The following is a 23,769-nucleotide window of genomic DNA, read 5'->3' on the forward strand; positions in this document are numbered from 1 at the left end:
CCCCGCCCTACCTGCCAACGTCCTAGGACTCAGAGAACAAATACGTGAGCATGCGTGCCTGTGTTTCCAAAGGGCCTCACTAGGGGGCGGAAGCGAGACCAGGAAGTTCCAACACTTGTCGTGCACGCGCGACGTAAAGCGGGGCTGCTTTATGGCAGCGCGCTTTTGCCGTAAAGCGCTTTCGGCGAGCCCCTGCGAGTGGGTTGGCGAGACAACTTGCGGGTGGGAAACGCAGCGTTTGAAATCAGACAGACTTGATTTTTCGCTATGGGCAAACGCGGGAGCCGGAGCCAGAGCCAGCTGCTCAGCACCCTGACTAAAAAGCAGAAGAAGCATCTTCGGGATTTCGGCGAGGAGCATCCCTTCTATGACAGGTATGGAGGGGCAGGGCTGGGGCCAGAGCTGCCGCGTCTTTTCCCAGTGGGAGCCCACGTTTCCCCGGCGTCCGCTGTGCCCAGGGTCTGGCCCGGTGGGGGCTGGGGAGGAGTGCGGCGGCCTCCCGCCCGGGCAGGCGTGCTTCCCGCGTCTTCCTCCCTTTTGTGCAGCCCGGCACGTGATGCTGGACCACACGCCCGCCGTGGGTGGGGGGATTGTATGGCGTGGATTTTCTAGATTGTGTGTGTGTGTGTGTGTGTGTGTGTGTGTGTGTGTGTGTGTGTGTTTAAAGCATTGTTGGGGGGGCCGCCGACACCCTGACCTCCCCGGGTACAGCGAGGACACGGCCGCGCTGCTGGTTACGGTTCCGGCCTCGCAGGGACGATCTTGGCGCTCACGCCGCCGCGCGGGGCCGTCTTGTCAGCACGTTAGGGGGCTAGTCGAGTTAAGAAATTTGCCAGAAGAGGTGAACCCGAGGTCTTGTATTTGCCAAATGTTGCCCGCTTTTGGATGGGAGCCAGTTGTTGGGGCGACGCATGCATTTGTCACGTGACCTCGTGAAGCCGTTCACCTGTCAGTTGTTACAAACGTGTTCCACTCTTACCATCCGCGTTCCAGTGCGTGTGTCGTTTTCACATGACTGTAGTTGTGTAAACTGCAGTTACAATGTGTTGATGATGGTACATTCTGCGTTCTTCATTTAAGGTTGTACCATTAGGCTTTTCCCGAATTGCTGCAAACCTGGAGTTGGAGTTTAACATTACCTGTTTCTTTTCAGGGTGTCCAGAAAGGAAACAAAACCACAGATTTGTCAACAGGTAAAGCTTTATTCCTTCTTTATAATAGTTGGTTTTGGATTGTTACTTTTAAGATTATATATAATAATAAAGTTTGGCTGTATTTCCACTCTTTTTGATTTTAGATGTAAGCACTTATTTTAGTAATATTGCTTCATTTTGAATGCAGATGTCCTACAATGCTGTTGTGATAGTTACAGCAGTAACCAGATTTTGAAACTGCCTCAGGAGATCAGTCTATTAGAACCTGTTCAAGAGGCTCACCAACCTGCAGTGCTTGGTTGTATTGTAATTTTCCTGTTGCTCCTTTACATGGGCCAAGTGCCTGACACATAGATTAGGTCTTCTTATAGCCTAAAGCTCTATGTCAGCTTTCTTCCCACGGGGAACATTAGCAGTTCAGAAATGAAGAGCTTCTAGGATCTTAGCTACATTAGCTATTTTAAATAAATTTGGTGCTGGACTTGCCCGAATAGATAGGATTGCTTGTTTGCAGAAGAGCTAATTTTTATATGGGAAAGTCTGAACCTGTTACATGATTGGCCTGATAATAGTCATAGGGTAGCAATGAGAGCAATATTTGGTTTTTAAAATCCCCGTTATCCTTTTAGTCAGAGAGTTCAGATACTTCAAGTTCTGAAAGTGAAGCAGAGAGTGAACCAGAACAAGTTTCTGGGTACCACAAACTACTCGCCACATTAAAGACTGTTTCCGAGGAAGAGGAGGAGGAGGAGGAGGAGGAGGAAGAGGAGGAAGAAGAAGACAGTGTTGTAGATGAGGCCGAAATGAATGATGAAGATGGCGACAGTGATGTCAGTGTGGAGGAAGAAACAGCGGCAGAGTCCACTGAACTGCGGGAGAGTAAGTATCTTTGGTGTGGGTTCATCCTCTGTGCCAGGACCATTGACAGATTGCCCCATGGGCACACTGCCCTGTACTGTGAGTTGGGTGACAACACGTGGAGCCAAAGAGAGATTCTTAACCTTGTTGGCTTCAGTGATGTCTTTGAGAATCTGATGAAAACATACAACCGTCTCACCAGACAAACGACGTTTTTGCTTAGGATTTCCAGGACTTTATCAATCCTAGTTAAAGTTTCCCTGATTCAGAGGAATGAAACCATAATTCTGTTTTTGTGATGGTCTCAGTTTATTAGAGAGACTACTGTTCATCCCTTAAGAGAAACCAAGTTTAGTGGAAAGTAGACACAAATATACAAAAATTGTCAAGTAGCAGATTTTTATGGAACCGCTAGATAAAAAGTGTTGAAGAGATGCCGAGTGGTCGCATGCCGCCGAGGGAAGGCTTCAGAGAAGAGCTGGGATTGAAAACTTGAACTTTCTCATTCAGACTTCTAGGTGACTTTTTTCTTTAACTTTAAAATCACCACCATTTAAAGTATATAACTCAATGATTTTTGACAAATGTATAGGTCTGTATTATTACTGTCACAATCAAGATACAGAGCATCTCTAATGCCTCCTGAAAGTTCCTTCTTGTCCTTTTACAGCCAATTTCCTACCCCTGACATTGGACAGCCACTGACCTGCTTTCTTTCACTATAGATTAGTTTTGCCTGTTCTAGAAAGTCATAAAATTGGAAGCACACAGTACGTACCCTTTTGCGGCTGTCTTCTTTGACTCCTCATGATTCAGCCATGTTGTTCATGTATTATGAATTCATTACGTTTTATTGCTGGAGTCGTATTTCATTGTCTGAATATATCTAGGTGACTATATCTCACTGTCTTAATGCCTATTTTCTTTACTGCATATTTTTTTCTATACTTGAAGGTGTCACACACTGTTTCTAGTATTTTATTAGTTTTACTAGGATAAAAATTCATTGCCTCAGACTTAGGGATTTTTTTGTTTTGTTTTTGGCTTTTCAAAATGAAGGTTACTTTTTTTTTAATTATAAAAGTAATACGTGTTTACTGTAGAAATTTAAGAAGGTAATAAAGTTAATCTATTTCCCCACCACTTAGAGATAAACACCTTAACATTTTATATAACCTTCCAGACTACGTTTTTATAGATACATTTGCCAGTACAAGTATGTATATATATTTGTGTGTATGTGAGTAATGGTCTCATACATTTCTGTTACTTTTTTTCTTTAATAATACACCATGGACATTTTTCCATGTGTTTAACTGTGGATTCACATTTCTTAATTACATAGTATTTCATTGTAAGTGATACTTTGTAATTTAATTACCCCATTGATAGAAAATGATGAAATCATTTTTCCCAGTTATTTCTTATGATCAGTGATGCTTTGAACATCTTACGGGCACTTAGTGTACTTTGTTTAGTTATCTTAGAATAATTCCTAGAAATAGAACTGGGTCAAAAAACAAGCTTAATTTTGAAATTTGTTTTCTACCTAAATTTGCTTAAAAGTAAATAAATGGCAATGAACATCAGTGTTGATATAGGCAAAGGAATTAGATTTTATGTATCAACAGAAGTTTAATTATATTTATGAGTAAATAATTTTACAAACTGTTTCTCAAAATTGGAGATAGGATCTTACCTGCCGACCCTGAAGGAAAAGATGGGGACGAGCCACCTGGCACATCACAGCAAGAATGTCCTGAGGAGTTTACAGATGCAAAACATGAGTCACTCTTCAGCTTGGAAACCAATTTTCTGGAAGAGGAAAGTAGAAGCAATTGTTCTCTGAAAGCATCACAAGGTCAGAGCACAGTATGTGTTGTTTGAATTCACCAAGTGTTTAGTATGGTGTTGTAGGCTAATAACAGGTTAAATCTCCTGTCATTGGAATGAGCAACAATAAAAACAGATACTTTAGCAGCTAGATTGAGTGCTGAGAAGAAATACTTCTCAAAGGTATTTTGTGCTTTTCAGTGGTTAGGCAGTATGGGGGAGGGGCGGTGGGGAAGGCAAGGGGCAGTGATATTTAGAAAAATAAACAGCTTAAGAAGGGTAGCAGGGGAGGCCAGTACCCCAGGCCTCACATTTTCACAATCAGAGTCAGAGGAAGACTTCGGTTTTTCTTCCCAAGTAGGAAAGAAAGCGAAGAAATACTTTGAACTTTTCTCTCTACCCTTCACTTGCTCTTTTTTGTTGGAATGATAATTTTCAAGATTTGTGAGACCCAGGGTGGTTAATCTGATTGGTCCTTATTACCAGCTCTTTAGGAGCCAAAAAGCTCCACTCTTTCTCCCCAGTCTCTTTTGGCCTCTTGGCCATGCTTCTTGTCTAAATGGCATCACTTGGACAAGGCCTGTATTGTAGGCTGGGACAGGTCTCTATTCTCTTTCTCTCAGGACCAATTTCTTAGCCTGCAGTTTCTTAGCCTGGTGGGCAAGTTAGGTGTGTCATTCTGTTTCCTAACTCCCTGTTTTGGTCCCAGTGCTATTCTTCAACCCAACTATATCATTAATGAAGCTGAAATTTTAATTTGGTTCATTTGATTCTGGTGGTTATTATGCCAGAGAGGGAGAAGTTGAGGTAGAATGTAGGCACAAACCCCATTCTCAACTGTCAAAACTTAAAAACCTGGAGGAAACCTTAGGAAGCTTGACTATCCTAAAATATCTCTGGTTGTTTTGCCTGAACAAATACATTAGCACCTAGAATTCTTATGTTCTATTGTTCACTTTAATCTTAGATATTTCGTTACAAGGTGCGTTGCATTTGAAGTTTTACCTTTTGGAGCCTTGAGTGGGTCATTTAACTTTGCTTCTAAATGAGGGGAATGGAAGAAAGGGTTGGGTGGCCAGCACAGAGCACGGAAGATAAAAACCCGAGTGAAGGCGCTACCATTTAGATCATTTGCTCAACTCAGTTGAGTATTGAGCATTTCTCTGTGTACTGCAGTGTATAATAAACCAGACATGGAACCTGCCCTCGGGGATCTCACAGTCTAGTAGAATAGATAAGGCATGCACATATGTGTGTTGGGGTTGGCGGTGGGGGTAGGATGGAGCGCTGTCTACAGGGGACCAGGGATGGCCTTGTGGTGGAGCCAGCACTATGCCTGACACGTTAGGCTCCTGGGAAATTGTTACTTATTGTGAGTCAGGGAGTAATATTAAACTATGTATAAACAAAAATGAGGTGAAGGACAGGATAGAATTTTTAATGAAGGCAGGAAAGCACTGGGGTAGAAGAACTTGAGGGCCATATATTAATAATTCAAAAATTATGTGGAAGAGGTAGCTCGGAGGATACATCCTGTAGTGCCCCAAATTTCAGACTGAGGAATTTCTTCAAAGGTTTTTTGAGCTGGGAAGTAATGTGATGAGAGAGATGCTTTAGAAAAGGGAACCTGTCAGAAACTTTCAAGCTCTGGACTGGGAGAGCGGAAGGGGAAAGTAGATGGGAAAAAGTATGAGTTAACATTCGTGAAAAACAGCATGTGATTCACAGAGGAAGACCAAAAAATGCCTGCCATTTCCTCCAAGTGTTCTGACATTCTTTGTTTCTGAATTAGATCCATTTCTACAACACATGAACAAAGAACTGAAAGAAAAAGAAATTCAGGCTATTGTCACAAATCCCCAAATGACCTGCCAGCTAAAAGTAAGTGTTGCTTGGTCATCCCAGTCACAAAGGAGTAAAGCTCTAAGTAAAGCAGTGCTCTTGGGTCTTAGCAGCCTCCCCAAATGCAGGGTATGTACCTGTGGTGATGGCCTGATGGGGGAGCAGGGCACAGGAAGGCACAGGTGTGATTGGGAAAGGCACTGGGAAGCTGGAGCTTGGGAGCCAGGAAAGGTAAGAGTGTTTTGGAGACAGTACTCCAGAGGGTAAACCAGTATCTGCAAGGGACTGTTAACATGACCTAAGGCAAGTTAATCTACCACTTTGATCTTCATTGTTCTCATCTGTTAGAGGGGAAGAGTAATGCCTCAAAATAATGTACTGACTGATACATAGAAAGTGTTCAGTAAGACAGTAGCTACAGCTGCTGTTCATTTGTTTGAAATAGCAGATGTCGGTAAATATAAGTAAATTACTCAGATATGGAGCAGTTTTTGCTTTGGTTTTTGTTTTTCACCAACTGATGCTATTTATGAGAGTTGGCCATACTTTTTTAATTGAAATTTTTATTGAGATAATAATTATACATGCAGTTGTAAGAAATAATACAAGGATGTCCATTATGCCCTTTGCCCAGTTTTCCCGAATGGTCAACATCTTGCAAAACTGTAATACAGTATCAGGAAATTGACGTTGATAAACCTACTTGTCTTACATTTCCCCCGGTTTTGCTCCTACTCAGTTGTATGTGTTTATACTGTTTTATCACATGTGTAGGTTCCCCATCCACCACCGTGGTCATGACATGAAACATTTCCAGCTCCCTTAAGAGTGCTCTTGTTTCCCCTCGCCCTTTTATAAGCACAGCCATCTCTCTCTCCCATTCCTAATTCTTGATAACCATTAATCTGTTCTCTATGTCTGTAATTTTGTCATTTCAAAAGTGTTTGAAGAAGTTGGAATCCTCTTTAAACCTCAGCATTTCCTAAACTGTAAGAAGAGCAGTGTAGTATCTATTTTGTAGGGTTATTGTGAGGATTCAATGAGATAACCTACAAATCACGAGAGGTTAATTTGAAGTACTGTAGTACATTATGAAGTACCGTGTGAATTATAATATAAGGTATTGTAATTCATTGCTAACTTAGCTCTTGATCTGTCTCTCCCTTAGTGGCCCATCCTGGGCCAGCTTGTCTTTTCATCTAAGTTTCAGAAGTTGGAAACATTTAAACCCCCAAAGGACATTGACTTAAAGTCACTTCATCTCCAGAAGCCTTTGGAAACCACCTGGAGCAAGACCAACAGCCACTTCCTCTCTGGGCTCCATAAATCAAGTAGCCCCTTTACACCCCTTCAGAAAGAGCTCTTCTTCATTATGAATTCCTACCGGGACTTGTTCTACCCAGAAAGGACCGCCCTGAAGAATGGAGAGGAGATCCGCCATGTGTACTGCCTGCACGCCATAAATCACGTCCTCAAGGCCAACGCCCAGGTGCTTGGCAACAACAGCAGACGCCGAAGCCAGAAACTTGGCGTGGGAGACGACGATGACTTCAGGGACCAAGGGCTAACGAGGCCCAAGGTGAGTGGCAGCAGGAGAACTTTGCCCTCAAGAAGTTAGGCTGCGAGCCACTGCCACGTAGGGGCTTGGCACCTAGCAGGTGCCCAGGTGTTTAATGATTAGAGTGATGAATGAGTCCAAGAGTGAACATACTGGATGAGCCAGGTGCTACCTGGCTGCAGACGGCTCAGTGACTGTTTCCAACAGGGATCTAACTGAAAACTTGCGAGTAGGAGGTACCTCCATAATAATTCTCTTTAACGATAAACCCTGAACATACATAACACTCCATTACAAATCTCTTCTTTGTGGTTGTCAGAGCTGACTGGGGCCTTAATGAGCCTTTTATCCAATCCCTTTATGTTACAGCTCTAGCCCGAGACCTTGATTTGTAGGGGGCCTTGCTGGAGAGAACCAGGAGAAGAATAGCAAAGATGGGAGTAGAACCAAGGATTCTCTTCGCTAAGCCACACAAATATGTAAACCTTGGAAAAGAAAAATGCCTATTTTTTCATTGTATAGTTGTTGCTGCTTAAAGCCCATCTATTTAGTCTCATAAGTTCCAGTGGGTTTAGGGCTGTGATAGAAAATGTCTTTTCATTCTGTCTACACTTTTCATGATGTTATGGAGCCAGGTCCCTACTCTCCTCAGCCCATGTCTCTCCATATTGAAGAAGCCTCATCTTTTTAGATTGTTCTCATTGAGCTTAATAGGATTCTCCGGTTTTAATACTAATATGGTGTTTAGAGGTTTCTTAGTCCAACCCCTTTGTTTGATGATTGGGGAAACCAAAGCCTGGACACTTACTTAGGGTCACGGCTGGGACAGTAACTTGGCCCTTTTCTCTCTGGTCCATCGACCCTGCACTGCACTGAGCTGCATTACCACCTCCCTCTGGCTGTGCTGGTTGCCTCTTTGGGAAACTACCTCAGAGTCTTGAACATCAGGATTGTAAGATTAGCTGTTTCCATTTAGAATTGCAAAAAAGAATAAGAGACAGATTACCCAGGAAGCACATTTAGAATGGTGAATTGCATGATCTGACTGGGGTTATTTCCACTGATTGTATTGTTTATAAAAGAGTAGTTAAAAATTAATCGTTTATTAAGCATCTTCTGTTCCCGCCCCCCCCAAGAGTTGTAACTTTAAGCATTTAAGGAAATGTTCGGAAAACCAAGTCCTTTAATATTTCCCATTAAAATATGATCTTATTTCAGAAATGCTTTATCATCTTTTCTGAAAAATGTGCTACAGAATGTACTAGAAAATGTACTAGAAAAGTAGTGATACCTTAGTTCTTTTCCTTTCCAGTTTTACTTGTTCTCTACTCCTTACATCTAATTCACTATTTATTCAGCATACATTTGTTCCTTGGGTCTCCTGTAGGAGATACAAATGAGTCACACTCCTTACCCTCAAAGAACTTATGTTTATATCCTGGGGTGTTTGCTAGTGGTCACCTCTGTTAAAGGTATTGACTTAGCTAAAAGGTATTTCCAAATTCTGCCTGAGAATCGCCTCCTGTGGAACTACTATGTGACTAAAGCCCACAGGACGTGGTGCTGTGCGTATGCTCAGCTCCCAGGACTGAGCCAGAGGCTGTGCGAAGTGGGTGACATGGTCCCTGGCTGGGGGCCGCTGCTGGGCAGAGGGCTCTTTAGCAGGCTCACCTCGAGCTGCGCTTCCGTCCAGTGCCCCACGGAGGCTGCCCATCGTTTCTTCTAGGTGCTGATAGTGGTGCCGTTCCGGGAAGCTGCTTTGCGGGTGGTACAGCTCTTCATTAGCCTCCTTGAGGGCGACAGCAAGAAGAAAATAATTGTGAGCAACAAAAAGAGGTTTAATGGAGAGTATGGCTCGGATCCTGAGGAGAGACCACCCAACTTGAAGAGGCCTGAGGATTACGAAGCCGTATTTGTCGGCAATATCGATGACCACTTCAGGATCGGTAATTCCTTCCTGTCAGAGCTGAGACCCTGAGGGAGCTGAGGGGTGAGGTTCACATGGCAGCTGGAGGCTAGAAGCCTGGAATTAGGCGTTGTCTCAGTCTCCTAACAGGACCAAGGTGCTTGGAGACATCTGGTCTGCCAGGAGAGAGCGTCCTGCTGTGGCCAATAGGCTGGACCCTTGGCTACTGGGGTGCCGTGTCCCTGCAGGCATATGTAAAGGCACATCCCCACGAATAACAGAAAGGTCTCCGCTCACCCATAGCTGGTAGCGCATAGTCGATGTTACAGGAATTCTTGGGGGAGCTGGAAGTGATGGGCTGAGGGGGTCCATGTGGGGAGGCTGAATAATCTGAACGTCTGTACGCAATGGTGGAGTTCCCAGCTGCCTGCCATGTATAGTGCCTACCCCTGAATCATCGCCACTCGGGACCTACTGATTCCCATGTAACTTTCCATGTTTTTGCTTGTCTCATTCAGCTCCCATGTACTTGATTGGTTGTACATTGATAAAGTTGTTGGAAAAGTTCCTTAGTCAAAAATGCTCATTCCCCAAGCATTTATTAAGCATCTACTGCGTGCCAGGCACTGTTAAGAACATGGGAATACAGGCATAAAAGTTATGATTTCTACTCTTTAGGGAGTCCAGCCTAACGGGGAAACAGACAGTACAGAATGAGAAGTGTTATGATCAGAGGATGCAGTTGGTGTTCTGGGAGCATTTAAAGCAATCTCTGTAACCAAATGGGCACAGGGTGCTTAGAGAAGGCCTCCTGGTAGAGGTGCTGTCTGTACTACCGTGTTTCCCCGAAAATAAGACCTAGCCGGACCATCAGCTCTAACGCGTCTTTTGGAGCAAAAATTAATATAAGACCTGGTTTTAATTTAATATAATATAAAAGCGGGTATAATGTAATATCACATCACATCACATCACACATTTATAATTATAATAATATAATACTGGATCTTATATAATGTAAGACCCAGTCCTTATATTAATTTTTGCTCCAAAAGATGCAGTAGAGCTGATGTCTGGCTAGGTCTTATTTTCGGTGGTACACTGTAAGTTGAAACCTGAGTGGGATTTAGCCATTTACAAAGGGGAGTGGTTAGAGTGGAGGGAAAGGTTTCAGACAAGAAAGTGCGTGTGCAGAGGCCTCAGTGAATAAGCCAGCCTTGACCTGAGACTCACACGGCTGTAGCATGGTTGCAAGGTGCAAGGGGACGAGAGTTGATGTCCAGTTTTAAACATGTGCAGGCGTCTAGAAAGTTGTTGATACGTCGGTCTTGAGCTCAGGAAGGAGAAGTGGGAAATATAAATTTGTGCAAAGGCGATATTAAAACCATGTTTATTGAGTAAATTTACCCAAAGCGCTACGTAGAGTGTAAGTAGAACTTGGGGGCGAATCCAGAGGTTTGTGGAAGAGATATTTGGATCTGGAAAGATCGATAAGGCAGTGATAAAAAAGGAAGTAATAAGCATTGAGGTCATGGAAACCACCAGTGAGGAACAGAACATTTCCAGGAGGGTGTGTTCAGAGTGCTGCTTTTGCAGTCACGACAAGGAACACTAAGCGCCATTGAATTGGTAGTCGAGAGCTATTGGCGACCTTAGCAAGTGCAATTCCAGTGGAGTCCTGAGCATCAGAGGCCAGCTGGTGGTGCATTGAGGAGTGAGTGGGAGATTTCAAAGTAGAGAAGTTTGACAGTGAAGGAAAGGAAGAGAGTGGGAGCTAGACGGGACCCAGATGGAAGGGAGGGATGGTGATGGTGATTTTAATAATTAAAGCCGTTTGAGCATGGTTACGTGCTAACGGGGGAGATGTGGAAGGTACGAGGACGGGGGTGCTTTGAGTGGGTGGCAGCTAATGGCTGGGTAGCGATGACTCAACTGTGTACGTGGGTGTCTTGCGTAGGAGTGGCGATACTTCAGAGAAGCATCCGACTCTATGCCCCCTTCTACTCCTCGGACATCCTCATTGCCTCCCCGCTGGGCTTGAGGACCATCATTGGGGCCGAAGGAGAGAAGAAGAGAGATTTTGACTTCTTGTCTTCTGTTGAGCTCCTCATCATTGATCAAGCTGACATTTACCTGATGCAGAATTGGGAGCATGTCCTGGTAACGCTGCTCATCCACGTTTGGAGGGACAAGAAGCTCAGTGGGTTAAGTCCTGCAGGGTTATTTAAATCCAGATTCAAACGCAGTTTCCAAGTTGAAAATGGAAAATTTTGTTCCTCTTCCACCTACAGATTGGTCCATAAACAATCCAAAGAGATAAAGATTCTTGTCAATATCATCAAATCTCTAGAAAAGATTTCTTCCCTTGAAAGGTCACTTCTGCTAATAGACCACTTTCGTGTAGTTGGGTGGTTGAAAATCCTCTCCGCGAGGAATGTCTTTACCTGACATAATTCCTCCGGCAGTTTATGCTCATTCTTTCTTGTTTGGTCTTCAGTAGAGATGGGAAAACATTGCTCGTGATTTGTTAATGAGTGATCGTGTTTTGCAGAGAAATGTAGGATGTCTTATCCCCATACTGTAATTTATGCTGTAATTGTTTTCTCCCTCTCCACATACTCTGCAGTGTTGTCAGTTTTAGTATTAAAAACCTGAGCTATGGAACAATCCCATCACAACTCTAGGTTTGTTTTTTTAAGGCATATGAGAACTTACATTTCCTACCACCTAAGGGCTTGCAGGAAGTTTGGGACAAATAAAGGGGAGTTCTATTATAAGGTGGGCATAGATTTGTAGTCTTGTTATCCTTCAGTATATATTATGAGGTGAAAATACAGTAAAATAGAAAGGGCAGGTGTAGTGGCTCTGGGAGCCTCCTGATGTTTCAAGAACCAGGTCATTGAAGGACAGCAGCTGTTTTCTGTCATTTCCCTTGTCCAAGTGGGGGCCTGAGTAACCCCAAGAGTGACCAGGGTGGCATTTCAGGAGTGCCTTTTAAAGAAACATTTCTGTAGGTACCATTTTGATCCTCTTTGAAAGGTCCAAGAGGTGGCCAGTTTTAGCTTATCTTCTTGTTGTGTGTGTTCACCTGACTATGGGCAAGTCACTCGCTCATCTGAGCCTCCGTTTTCTTGTAATTTGGGAAATGATAGCACATCCTTTATCTATAAGGTGACAGACTTGTAAAGTGCTCGGCAGTGCCCAACAGGTAAATGCTCAATAAACACTAATGGTTGTGTCATTTCTGCTCCAAGCATTTGATGAACCACATGAACCTGCTGCCCTTGGACTCACACGGGGTGGACTTTTCCCGAGTGCGGATGTGGAGCCTCAATAATTGGTCCAAGTTCTATCGCCAGACTCTGCTGTTCGGGGCCCTGCAGGATGCTCTGATCAACTCCGTGTTCAACAAGCACTGCGTCAATGTGCAGGGCCAGGTGGGCTCTCCTCCCTTCTTGGGCCTTCAGGAAGCGTGTGTACTGTTGGGTCGAGAGGTGGAAGGAGAGAACATTTGGTCAGTAATGGCGATGGCTCGCCGCCTGACGCTCTCATTGGTTCCTGGCAGGTGGCCGTGAGGAATGTCCCGATGACAGGTTCCATCAGTCACGTGCTGGTGCAGCTCCCACATGTCTTCCAGAGGATGGAAGTTGAAAACCTAGCTTCGGTGATTGATGCCAGGTACCCTCCCTCCCCAGGCCCGTCAGACACTTGGGGCCACAGAGAGGATTGGACTTTCACACACACTTAGAACTGGATTCTGTGCTGGTTTTATTGATTACCATTTACCAAATGAGATGAGATAATTCAGCCCGATTATGCCATTGACAGAGGAGAGGAAACTGAAGCCCAGAGAGAAATTGTCCTTGGTGTAGTTCTCATAGCGAGTTAGTGGAAGGGTTAGCTAGTTAGTGACCCCTATAAATCAGGGGTCCTTCTCTCTAGACGATGGCATTTTTAAATTATATTATGCTGCTTAATGCTGCAAAGCGTCCCATGTCAACAACTTAATTGTAAGCCCTTTAGGGCAAGAACTGTTTTTCTAATTTTCTCTATATTTTCCTCCTGTCTCATTGTGTTTTGTCAGGGGACCCGTGGTAGCAGAATGGTATTTAGCATATAGGAGGCGTTCAGCAATTATTTGTTCACAGACTGACTGGCTGAGGACAGACTGAATGAATGAGCGAGGGGGTTAGATATTTCCTGGAATAATTTTCTGAGATAACTGGCATTACATCTATTCTTTATGAGGAATGATGTTAGAATTTATTTTTTAATGTGCTTGTCAAGTTTCATTCCTATGTAGTAATCTCTTTGAAATGAGGTAAACCATATTGGCCTCTTGGGGGAGACAGAGGGAGATTGTGACCTGCCCAGGGTCATAGGACCACAGTAGCGACACTACGGGCTCAACTCTAGACCACTGACTTTACCCGTTTCCTGCCCAAATCAGGTTTAACTTCTTCGTGAACAAGATTTTGCCTCAGTATCGTGATGCAGTCATGTCTCACACGCTCGTCTATGTCCCCTCCTATTTTGACTTTGTGCGTCTCCGAAATTACTTCAAGAAGGAGGATCTGAACTTCACACACATCTGCGAGTACACGCAGAAGTCTGCTGTCTCCAGGGCCAGACAGTTTTTCCTTCAAGGAGAGAAGCAGTTTCTGCTCCTCACCGAGCGCTTCCATTTCTACAAAAGGTAAAGTAGTGCCAGGTTTTTGAGTGATGTCTCTGAGGAGGAAATGCAGAGCAAATCACGGCCTGCTTCTGAGCGCGTGATAGGCTTTGCAGTGTTATAAGGTCGTCCCTCTCTCTGCCTCCTGCAGAGAAGCCAGTTTGGGGGCTGGACAGACTCTTCTTGGTTGGTTGGTTTCCTCTCAAAATGGGCGTTGTTGGAAAAGGCCGTGGGGACAAGTGAGGGACTCCAGCTAACCTGTGTATAGACCTGGAGAGGGTCCTATAGCTGTGGTCGTACACCTCAGGAGAGATTACAGTTGCACAACTCTTGACAGAGACAACACAAGTGAATACAAGAAGGGTAGGGACCTATAGTGGAGACACAGACAATATAGGGGCTGCGTCGTCTGTGGAGATGGGAGCTGAGCAGTGTCAGTGTTCAGAAAGTTACGGTGTGTCCGGAAGTAGGCGTGAACTTACTTCCTCCCCGAGAAGAACCAGGACTAAAGGGCCGCCTGATACTTTCAGGAGGCAAAAAGTGAGGGACCTACAGTTGAATGTTTACGGGTTTCAGCATTTGTGTAGCTTCCCTACCATGTGACTTTGACAAAATAAGTCAGATTGACTTTTTTTTTTTTAGTTCTAATTAGTGTGTTGGTAATATTGAGCCTTCTGTTTCTATAGTTGCAGCCCCTTGTGCCCCCAGAGCTCAGGTATTTTATTGTTTTGCTAGTTGTCTGCTGCCAAATGAAAAAGCCCTTTTGCACCCTCACCTAGAGAGATGGAAATTGCGTCCTATTACCGCTTCCTTATTGATTCACAGTAATGTCCAGTGAACTTAAGTATTGACTTTGCTGGTTATTAACTCTCAATCATATGTACTAATGCGGGGCATGTTTTCACAGAGAATCCCTAACGTATAAGCCAGAAGTTGCCAGGAGTGTGTTAGATGATGCATGTTGCCATTGCATTGCCTTTTAGTTTATGCTGATATTAGGATGATGCTCCCTGGACATGTTCTTGTTACCAAGATGGGGAGGAAGTAACCCAGCAGCCTGCGGGGCAGAACGGGCTGCCATGAACATGACATGCTCTGGATATTCTGTTGACTAGGTGATCTGTGAGCAGAGTGTTGAGAAATGACTACGTTTGTGTTTCCTGGGCTCCATTCTCAGCTAGCCAGACAAGGCTGTTTGGCCAAAGAGTGTTTGTTAATGAATGCCTGCTTGTTGGCATCATCATTTGCTTTGTTCCAGTAAGTTGCTGTTTTCATTCCTGTTGGAGAGTGGTATTTTGGGGGAGTTTGTACTCAGCAGGTCTTAAGAGCCCTTAGTTTTCTATCAGCTTGACAAATGAAAGCAGGCCCTTTCAGTGAAGTGAAGTGGATAGATTGGAACACTTCCCAGTGTGATTGTCTTGGCGAGTGTGAATTAAGCTTGGATGGGGACTGCTCTCAAAAAGCAGCTTTTTAAGGAGCGGGTCTGATGGCCTGCTTATGAGAAAGAAGCCCTTTCTCTAAGTAGGCAGGACAGCGCTCCTGTCTTACAGTGTTCATTTGTTTACCAAATCGTTTTTGCCTGACTTATACCAAACTGTGTAAGTCATTATAAAGACAAACCTAGCGTGAGCCATTTGCTTTATACCCTGGACCAGGTTCATAGGTGTGTCCTGTGTTGAAGATGAATGAGAATAATGTGCTTCAGAGTTCTGCAACTGCTAATTGTCTCAGGGTTTCCAACTCTAAAATGTTTTGCTTCAGAGATCACCAAGGTGATGATGGGTATTTTGATCTGCTGTGCCTTTGTGATTTGATTTTTCATTTGACCTTGGGAAGAGTACATGTGTTTTAAACTTTAGTATCCAGCTCTGAAATTCTGTATTTACGTTCTCTATGGAAGCAGGCAGTGTAAGAAATACTATAGTTTATTTGTGAACTAGCAAAACATTTGCATCCTGAAGATTTGTTTTCTTTGGGGGAGATGAAGCCAGTAGAATCTTAGAATTGGATGGGCAGTTGGTCATGAAGGCCCTCCCGCGGACCGGAAGGTTGACAGATCTTTCCCTGAGCGTTATCAGTGGGTTACCACAGCGGAAGGATTCTCAACCAGGAGGGGTGTAGGCCACATTTGTAGGCCTAATCACTCAAGTCCCAAAGTCTATACAAAGGAGGAGGGGGCAGGGGACCGGGGACAGTTGGCCCTAAGTGCCCCTCTGAAGAGGCCCTTGTCACATGCTGTTTCCAGGAGATGTCTATTCTCTCTTATGGGTGAATTGGGACTGAGAGATCTTGTTTTATAAATACAACATTCATTGGAGTTGGGTTTGTTGTTTTATAAATACTCTGATTATAAGAGTATTACACAATTATTGCAGCAAACTTGGAAAATTTAGGTTAAAAATAAGAAATAGAATCACCTATAATCTCACTGCCTTGATATAAACAAATACCTATTTTAGTGTATCTCCTATCTTTTTTATGTGAAAAATATGTGCACATGCACATACGTAGGTGTGTGTGCATACACACACACACACACACACACACACACAGGCATTTTTTTAAACATACCAAAATTGGTATCACACTATACACATTGGGATTTTTTTCCTTTTATCTTAAATGTTTTATGTGCTCATCGAAAAAACATTTAAATATGTTAACATTTTGAGATATCTATTTATAAATCATGGGTACGATATAGTTCTAGACCATCTTCCCTCTCCCCAACTTTTTATTTGGTAAGGTTTCATTTCAAAAGAAATTGTAAGACTATTACAGTGAACATCTGTAAGTCCTTTCACTTGGACTTCACCAGCCGTTAGCATTTTGTCACATTAGCACATACCCATGTCCCCTGTCTCTCATTTCTATCTTCTCATATCTCTTATTTTTTTCTCCCTGAACCATTTGAAAATAAATTACAGGAGACATCATGACACTTAACCCCTAAATTTTTCAGCATCAAAACCCTGGCCGGCACCTTCCCAGGTATAATCTGAGACTGCCCCCCCTTTCCCATACTCGGAGGAGAAAGACTGAAGAAAAAGGCAGGTTGGAAGGTGGCAGGTTTAATAAGCAAGAGAACTTAACGTACAAGACTTGTTTGGATAGCCACAAGATGAGTGGTTTTCCACATTCATCTGCCAGAATCTTAAAGTTTATAAAAATTTATATAACTGGGGTCAGTCACGTATCCAGTCCACACAGTCTTAACACCACGCTTCTATCTCAGGGCTGTATCCTTGGTGCAGCTTCTTGGAGCAGGAAAGGCAAGTGGAGCACACATTCCAAAGCCCAGGGGAGCGGGGCGGAGCCTGATTGCCCGGCTTCAGCATGGGGCCAGACCGTCTCAGTGGTCACGTCTTCTCAGTGACCGTCCCCAACAAGCATGGAGCTTCTAAAAACAACATTCTTCTATCTAAACACAATTCCGTTATCATACCACTTGACGTTACTACAGTAATACCTAATATACAGACTATGCAAATTTTCCTAGTTGTCCCTAGAATGAGCGTTACATCCCCATCCCAACCCATGATTCTGGTAAGGATCAGATGTCGCATTTGGTTAACATGTTTCTTTAGTCTATCTTAGTTCTTAAGCAGGGGCAGTTTTGCTCCCTAAAGGACATTTGGCAATATCAACTGGAGAGTTATTCTAGGCGTCTGGTGGTTCTGTTGGGTGGAGGCCTGGATGCTGCTAAACATCCCACAGTGCACAGGACAGGCACCACAAATTACCTGGTCTAAAATGTCAGTAGTGCCAAGATGACATGACCTAAAATAATTCTCTTGCTTTTTTCTTTTTCATGACATTGGCATTTTTCGAAGAGTCCAAGCCAGTTTCTGGTAGAGTGCCCCACATATTTTCTTATTCAAATGAGTGGTTCCCAAACTTTGCTATACATTAGAATTCCCTTAGAGGGTTATTCCTTTAAAAAATCCGAATGCCCCGGTCCTACCCCAGTACCAGTTGAATCACAGTGCCTAGGGATGGGGACCAAGCATAGTGTGTATTTAAACAACAAACAGGTGATTCAACATGCAGGCCAAGTTTGGGGACCACTGATTTAGATTAAACATTTTTTGATAAGAATTCTACGTAGAGTGTTTTTTGTGCTTCCCACTGCATGTCTTCGAGAGGCACATAGTATCAGTTTATCCCATTTTTGGTGATGCTAAATGTAACCACTTGGGCAAGGTGGGTCTGCTCTCCATCTGTCTCTCCATTGGCTCTGTAAGTAAGAAGTAATCTTACTTAGGGTGTGTAATGAATCCTCTTATTGGTTTCACAGCATTACATTGTATGGATTAACCCACTTTCCTTTTAATAGGCTATAGATTTTTTTCCTGTTGTCTGCTATTATTAGATTGTTGCAAAAGTAATTGGCTTAAAAGGTTAAAAATAATTGCAAAAACCATAATTACTTTTGCACCAACCTAATATATATACAGTAATGTCAAGAACATCCATATGTGTAGTTGATGGCATAGTTGCCTAGTTTTCCTTAGGATAAGTTTGGAAAGGAAAACTTGTTAGTTCAAAGGCTGTACACAATTAAAAATTTGCTGTACATTGCCACTTATTTGCTCCCTCCCATCTTTCCCTTCTCTCCCTCCCCCACCCCAGATACACACACACACACACGTACATTTATACTCACTGGCCTATTTCTGCAAAACCCCACTTGTTGCCAGTGACTGACAGTCAAAATGATATTGCATTGTTTTAATATATTTTTCATGTTTTTTTTTTTTTTTTTTTTGTAATTGTCAATTGAATGTAGAGGCTGAAGTAAGTAGTACTTATTTCTGGGTACACTTCTTTTGTCAGGCCACTAGTGTGGGAGTTGGGAATCTACCATGTTTCCCTGAAAATAAGACCTAGCCAGACCATCAGCTCTAATGCGTCTTTTGGAGCAAAAATTAATATAAGACCCGGTCTTGTATTATATTCAAATAATATCGGGTCTTATATAAATGTTGGCTCCAAAAGACGCGTTAGAGCTGATGGTCTGGCTCGCTGTTATTTTTGGGGAAACACGGTAGTCAGGATTTGGTTGTTACTATAGTTACTGCCTGGCATGCACCACAAACTTCAAATTCCTCCAGCAGGCAGCGGCTCAGTGTGGGGCCCAGAGTGCTAGAGGGTGTTTTCTCAGTGTCCTGATCTCAGCTTTCACCCCAGTGCCTGAGGAGGGCCTCTCACCTCACTCCTGCCCCTCCCTCAGCGGCAGGCTGCTCCTGCTTGTTACATCTGAGCAGGCTAGATGTGGGGTCGGGGTGATTCTGGCCCAGCTCCGTGTTTTGGCAGGCCCTGTTCATGCTGGGATTTGGAGGTAGGACTGGCTCAGGGTTCCTGTGCCACCCCCCATGGCAGCCAAACTCTGATTGTATCTGTGAGAGCTCCCGGCGCTGGCCCACCTCTGCTACGTCAGTGCAGGATCCGGGGCTGACCGGATTTTGTGTTCTTTCCCCAGGGACAGGTGGCTGTTGCTTTTTACTGGGTGTAAGTTGTGGAGGGGAGTTATGGGGATTGGGGGGGGGTTACTGCCCCTCCCTTAGGGGGATGACTTTTGCTTCACCTTCTTTCCCCACCCCCACAGTTGACCTTTGCCCCTCTCTCAGTGCCTTCAGGCTTTTGCTTCATATAACACATGGTCGGGGACGTGAGCGAGGGTTCACATCTGCTCACCAGTGGGGTCTCTCAGGTCTCCTGTCCTCCCTCCAGCCTTTCTCCAGGGCGCCCAGTGGAGATCTGTGGAAAAGAGCTCGGGAGGGAATGGGAACTGAGGGAGTGGCCAGGAATCTCAGGGGTACTGAACTGTCACACAGCCCACACTTGCCCTTTAGAATTTTAAGTGTGGCTGTTTTCTTCCCACCCACTTTCCTGGCCCTCTTCCTCCTGCGCTCTGCCAGAGGTGAAGTAGTTCATGTGTCCGCTCTTCAGAGGGGCTTGCCACTCTGGAAATCAGTCAGTGCTGGGCTGAAGCTGCTCATCCTGCCTCTTGACATCTGGTTGCGTGTCTCTTCCCAACTCCAGGTTCAGCAACATGACATCAGTAGCTTGAAATTGGACATGGGGAGTATTTACACCACAGAAATTGGCAAATGCTTCAAATCTGCGCCCTCCCTTCTTCACTGAGAACCAATGATTAAACATACACGAGCATCTCATTGAATCAGTTCACCCATTGCCTTATGACATCAGCTGTCTAGGCTGATGAAAAGGAATGCTTTGTACATTATCTAGCTTTTTCTTGTCAGTGGGAGCAATGTTCTCTAGAGTGTTCCACATACTCAGCAGAAGTGGAACTCAATGTTTTCTTTTTTTTTTATAAGCAGCGAGGTAGAACAGCTTATTAAAGTTCATTAGTCATTAGAATTCTTTCTTTATGGAAGCTGATGTTGAAAGGTGAGCCCAGGAATGGATTACAGTTACAGTTGGAAGAAGAGGGTCTCCAGAGAGATCAGAATGAGCCATGGGATAAAAAGGCAACGCAAGCTTATCCTCTGTGAATGAAATAGAATTCCCAAGGGGCCCTAACAAAGTCAGCAGTGTAGGAGAGTCTAAAATTAAAAATCAGAACCTTGTCAACATAGAAAATCTTTTGTTATGGGACCCCAGAGGGACCGATTTACCTTGACCAGAGCCATCATGAGTCCCTAGGGTCTCCCCCCGCCCCATACACACACACACACACACACACACACACACACACACACACACCATGCAGCACTGTGCAGCAGGGAAGGAAGTACATAAGCTGTCGGAACTACTTGCTTTCCCATAATGCCTAATGGGTCCTCAGGCGGGATTTTGTAAATGGATGAACTTGGGACATCTGCCATGGAGTTAACATGTCTATGTAGAGTGATAAGAAAAGACTAATGGCAATGCATTTATAGTTTATGCAGTTTATTTTATGTACTGGCTCTGACCTCCTCTCCATTACGGATCATTCTGTGTTGCCTGATTATATTAAAGATAACGTTAAATTGTTAAGTGCCTGCTTTTTATGTTTTTTGTGAAGACTTCTAATCCTTAGTCTACTATTCTTCTCCACCCTACCTCAGTCTACCCAGAGTAGGCTCAAGAAATGCAAATTTATTTTATCATTATTGTAAGTCACACACTAGGAATGCAAATGTGTTGTCACAAAAACAAGCCCTCCCAGCTCAAAGGAGAATAATCTTTGGTCTGTTACTTGTGCCATTATCATCTTCCTTGAGCATGAAGCAGCGAGAGTGAGCTATGCCCCTGTACATCTCTTGGGTAGCTTTTCCAAATATTTTCTCAAGTAGACATTGCCTCTCTTTGTCCTTGTAACAGGTATACAATAAAAGGTATCAGGAACCTGATTTTCTATGAACTGCCGACATATCCCCACTTCTATAGTGAAGTGTGTAACATGCTGAGAGCCACCACCAGAGGAGAGGAAGCTGCCTGGACCTGTACTGTCCTCTACTCCAAGTATGATGCCCAGAGATTGGCTGCCGTGGTTGGTGTGGAGCGGGCTGCGCAGATGCTACAGTCCAAGAAGAACGTCCACCTCTTCATTACGGGAGAAAGATGAGAATTTGGTGAGCAGGAAACGGTACTTGGCATGATACGTAATGCCTGATTCTGTGCCACATGGGCCCAATTCTGATCACTTCTACAATGAAGGACCGCTACAAGGAAGGAGCACCAGGCAGCATTATTTCTGATACTTCTTTCTTTTCAGGTTGTAAGTCCCTGAAAAGTTCAATGTAAACCACATTTTGGTAACTCCCATCTTTCGGAGATCAGGAGGGAGCTAGTGGGATTCTGCGAAGTTGATAGATGGAAACTTCTACTTGTGAATCTTTTTGTAAGCCATACATTCTTTTATTGTGATTTTATCTCTGCTTTATCACAGTTGTTAAATCCTTTCGGATTTGTCTATTTCTGTTTCACACTTTCTTAAAGTAAGGCGTACATGTCATTGCTTGCGAACTGCTTATGAGAAATTGGAATACTTCTTGCTGCTGAATATCATCATAATTTTGGATCACACAGGTTTTATAGAACTGTTATTTTTCCTCAGCCAAACTTTTTAAAATTGTACATATTCTATTTTAATTCAACCTAGAAGAGTGTGTTTATTCACTGATCTTTTTTTAACTCATGGTAAATGTTTTAGTTAAAATACACACTCAAAATTTTTACATTGGCCGACCCGGTGGCTCAGGCGGTTGGAGGTCCACATGCTCCTAACTCCGAAGGCTGCCGGTTCGATTCCTACATGGGCCAGTGGGCTCTCAACCACAAGGTTGCTGGTTCAACTTTTCAAGTCCTGCAAGGGATGGTGGGCTCCATCCCCTGCAACTAAGATTGAACACAGCACCTTGAGCTGAGCTGCCTACCAGATGGCTCAGTTGGTTGGAGCGCGTCTTCTCAACCACAAGGTTGCCGGTTTGACTCCCGCAAGAGATGGTGGGCTGTGCCCCCTGTAACTAGCAAGGGCAACTGGACCTGGAGCTGAGCTGCGTCCTCCACAACTAAGACTGAAAGGACAACAACTTGACTTGGAAAAAAGTCCTGGAAGTCCACACTGTTCCCTAATAAAGTCCTGTTCCCCTTCCCCAATAAAATCTTAAAAAAAAATAATTGGTACATAAAATAACAACTTCTCTGTTTCAAGAAATAATTTTGTGAAACTCTCGATATTGAAATATCCATTTTCAGCCTCACTGTCTTCATCATTACTAGTCATTTTTTAAGTCATATAACATAAAACGAAAAGGAACGTGCACTTTTTTTTTTAAGGACTCCTTTTAGTTTTTGCCAGATGTCCCAGTAATAACCTTTATAGCTATCGCTTCAGAATCACATACTGCTTTTAGCTCTCATGTCTCTGTAGTGTCCTTTATTCTGGAATTTTTCATCAGCTCTCTTAACCTTGACGCTTTTGAAGATTACAGGCAGTTATTTTGGATGTTTTCTTGTGATTAGGTTTAGTTTGTGCATCTTTAGCAGGAGCAGCACAGAAGTGATGCGTGTCCTCATTGCCTCTCGTCAGATAGCGCGTGATTTCCACTTGTCCCATCACTGATGACGCTGGCTGACTACTTGTTTAAGGTGGTGTTTGCCAGGCGCTTCCACTGTAGGATTACTCTTTCCCCTTTTATTAATTTTTATCAGTATGGACTCGTAGTTTCATCTTCTGTTCAGTAGTTCTAAATCATTACTGTTATTATTTATTTATTTAGGTGCTTAAATGGTCTCAGATATGGCCAGTGGGAGCATCTTCAAGCTGCTTCCTGTGTCTTTTTGAAATGTGTCTTCTTATACTTGGGCATTTCTCCATTTTCTGACACCATAAGATATTCCAAGTTTGTGTTGTATATTCCCTACTCCAGCCCTGCTTGCTTTAGTGGAAAGCCATTTTAAAGCTAAGATTTGAGTGCTAGGCATGCTCATGCTACTGGGGGGCCACTGGTCCCAGGCCGTCTCAGCAGCCAGAGCTGGGAATATTAGCTCTACACACATGCACACAACATCTACCTTTATTTTTGTATCCAAATATTTAAAACCATGAATTTACACCATACCTCCAATTCCGGTCTAACACCACGGGGTTGCTTCTGTTTTTCTCCCTTTCGTATTGGTCTGTAACTCCTCCCTCAGATGGTGAGATACGTGGCTCCCATTATCCTCAAGGCAACAACCCTTAGTTCGTACAGGTTTTCTTATACTTGGACACACTTAAAATTGCGTATCAAAAAAAAAGAAAGCATTTCTGTGTTAGTCTTCCTGCTAACCATTTAAATATGCATCTTTATTTGTCTCTTTTTCTCAACATCGAGAGTAGAATTATTCATTCCATACATAGATGGGTTCCTAAAGTTACAAAATTTAGGTGACAGTCATAAGCCTACCGAGTCCGTGCTACAAAGAACTTTGTATCTATACAGTGCCC

The 23,769-nt window shown here is 43.6% G+C and overlaps 1 protein-coding gene across 2 annotated transcripts; it reads left to right on the forward strand.

Moving 5' to 3' along the window:
• Positions 1-130: 130 nt before the first annotated feature.
• On the forward strand, positions 131-23,564 carry UTP25 (UTP25 small subunit processome component). 2 transcript variants are annotated; one of them, XM_081026901.1, is made up of 12 exons: positions 131-374; positions 1,154-1,193; positions 1,784-2,033; positions 3,700-3,873; positions 5,638-5,726; positions 6,856-7,266; positions 8,972-9,191; positions 11,109-11,311; positions 12,406-12,588; positions 12,717-12,829; positions 13,602-13,847; positions 21,159-23,564. In XM_081026901.1, exons 1-12 carry the CDS (start codon positions 268-270, stop codon positions 21,400-21,402), a joined length of 2,280 nt encoding a protein of 759 aa, XP_080883027.1. In that variant the 5' UTR covers positions 131-267; the 3' UTR covers positions 21,403-23,564. The 2 variants fall into 2 exon arrangements, with proteins under 2 accessions (XP_080883027.1, XP_080883028.1); XM_081026902.1 differs by having other exon boundaries at positions 195-374; positions 1,784-2,037.
• Positions 23,565-23,769: the final 205 nt, after the last annotated feature.

The sequence above is a fragment of the Rhinolophus hipposideros genome (assembly GCF_964194185.1).
Source record: "Rhinolophus hipposideros genome assembly, chromosome: 19".
NCBI lineage: Eukaryota > Metazoa > Chordata > Mammalia > Chiroptera > Rhinolophidae > Rhinolophus > Rhinolophus hipposideros.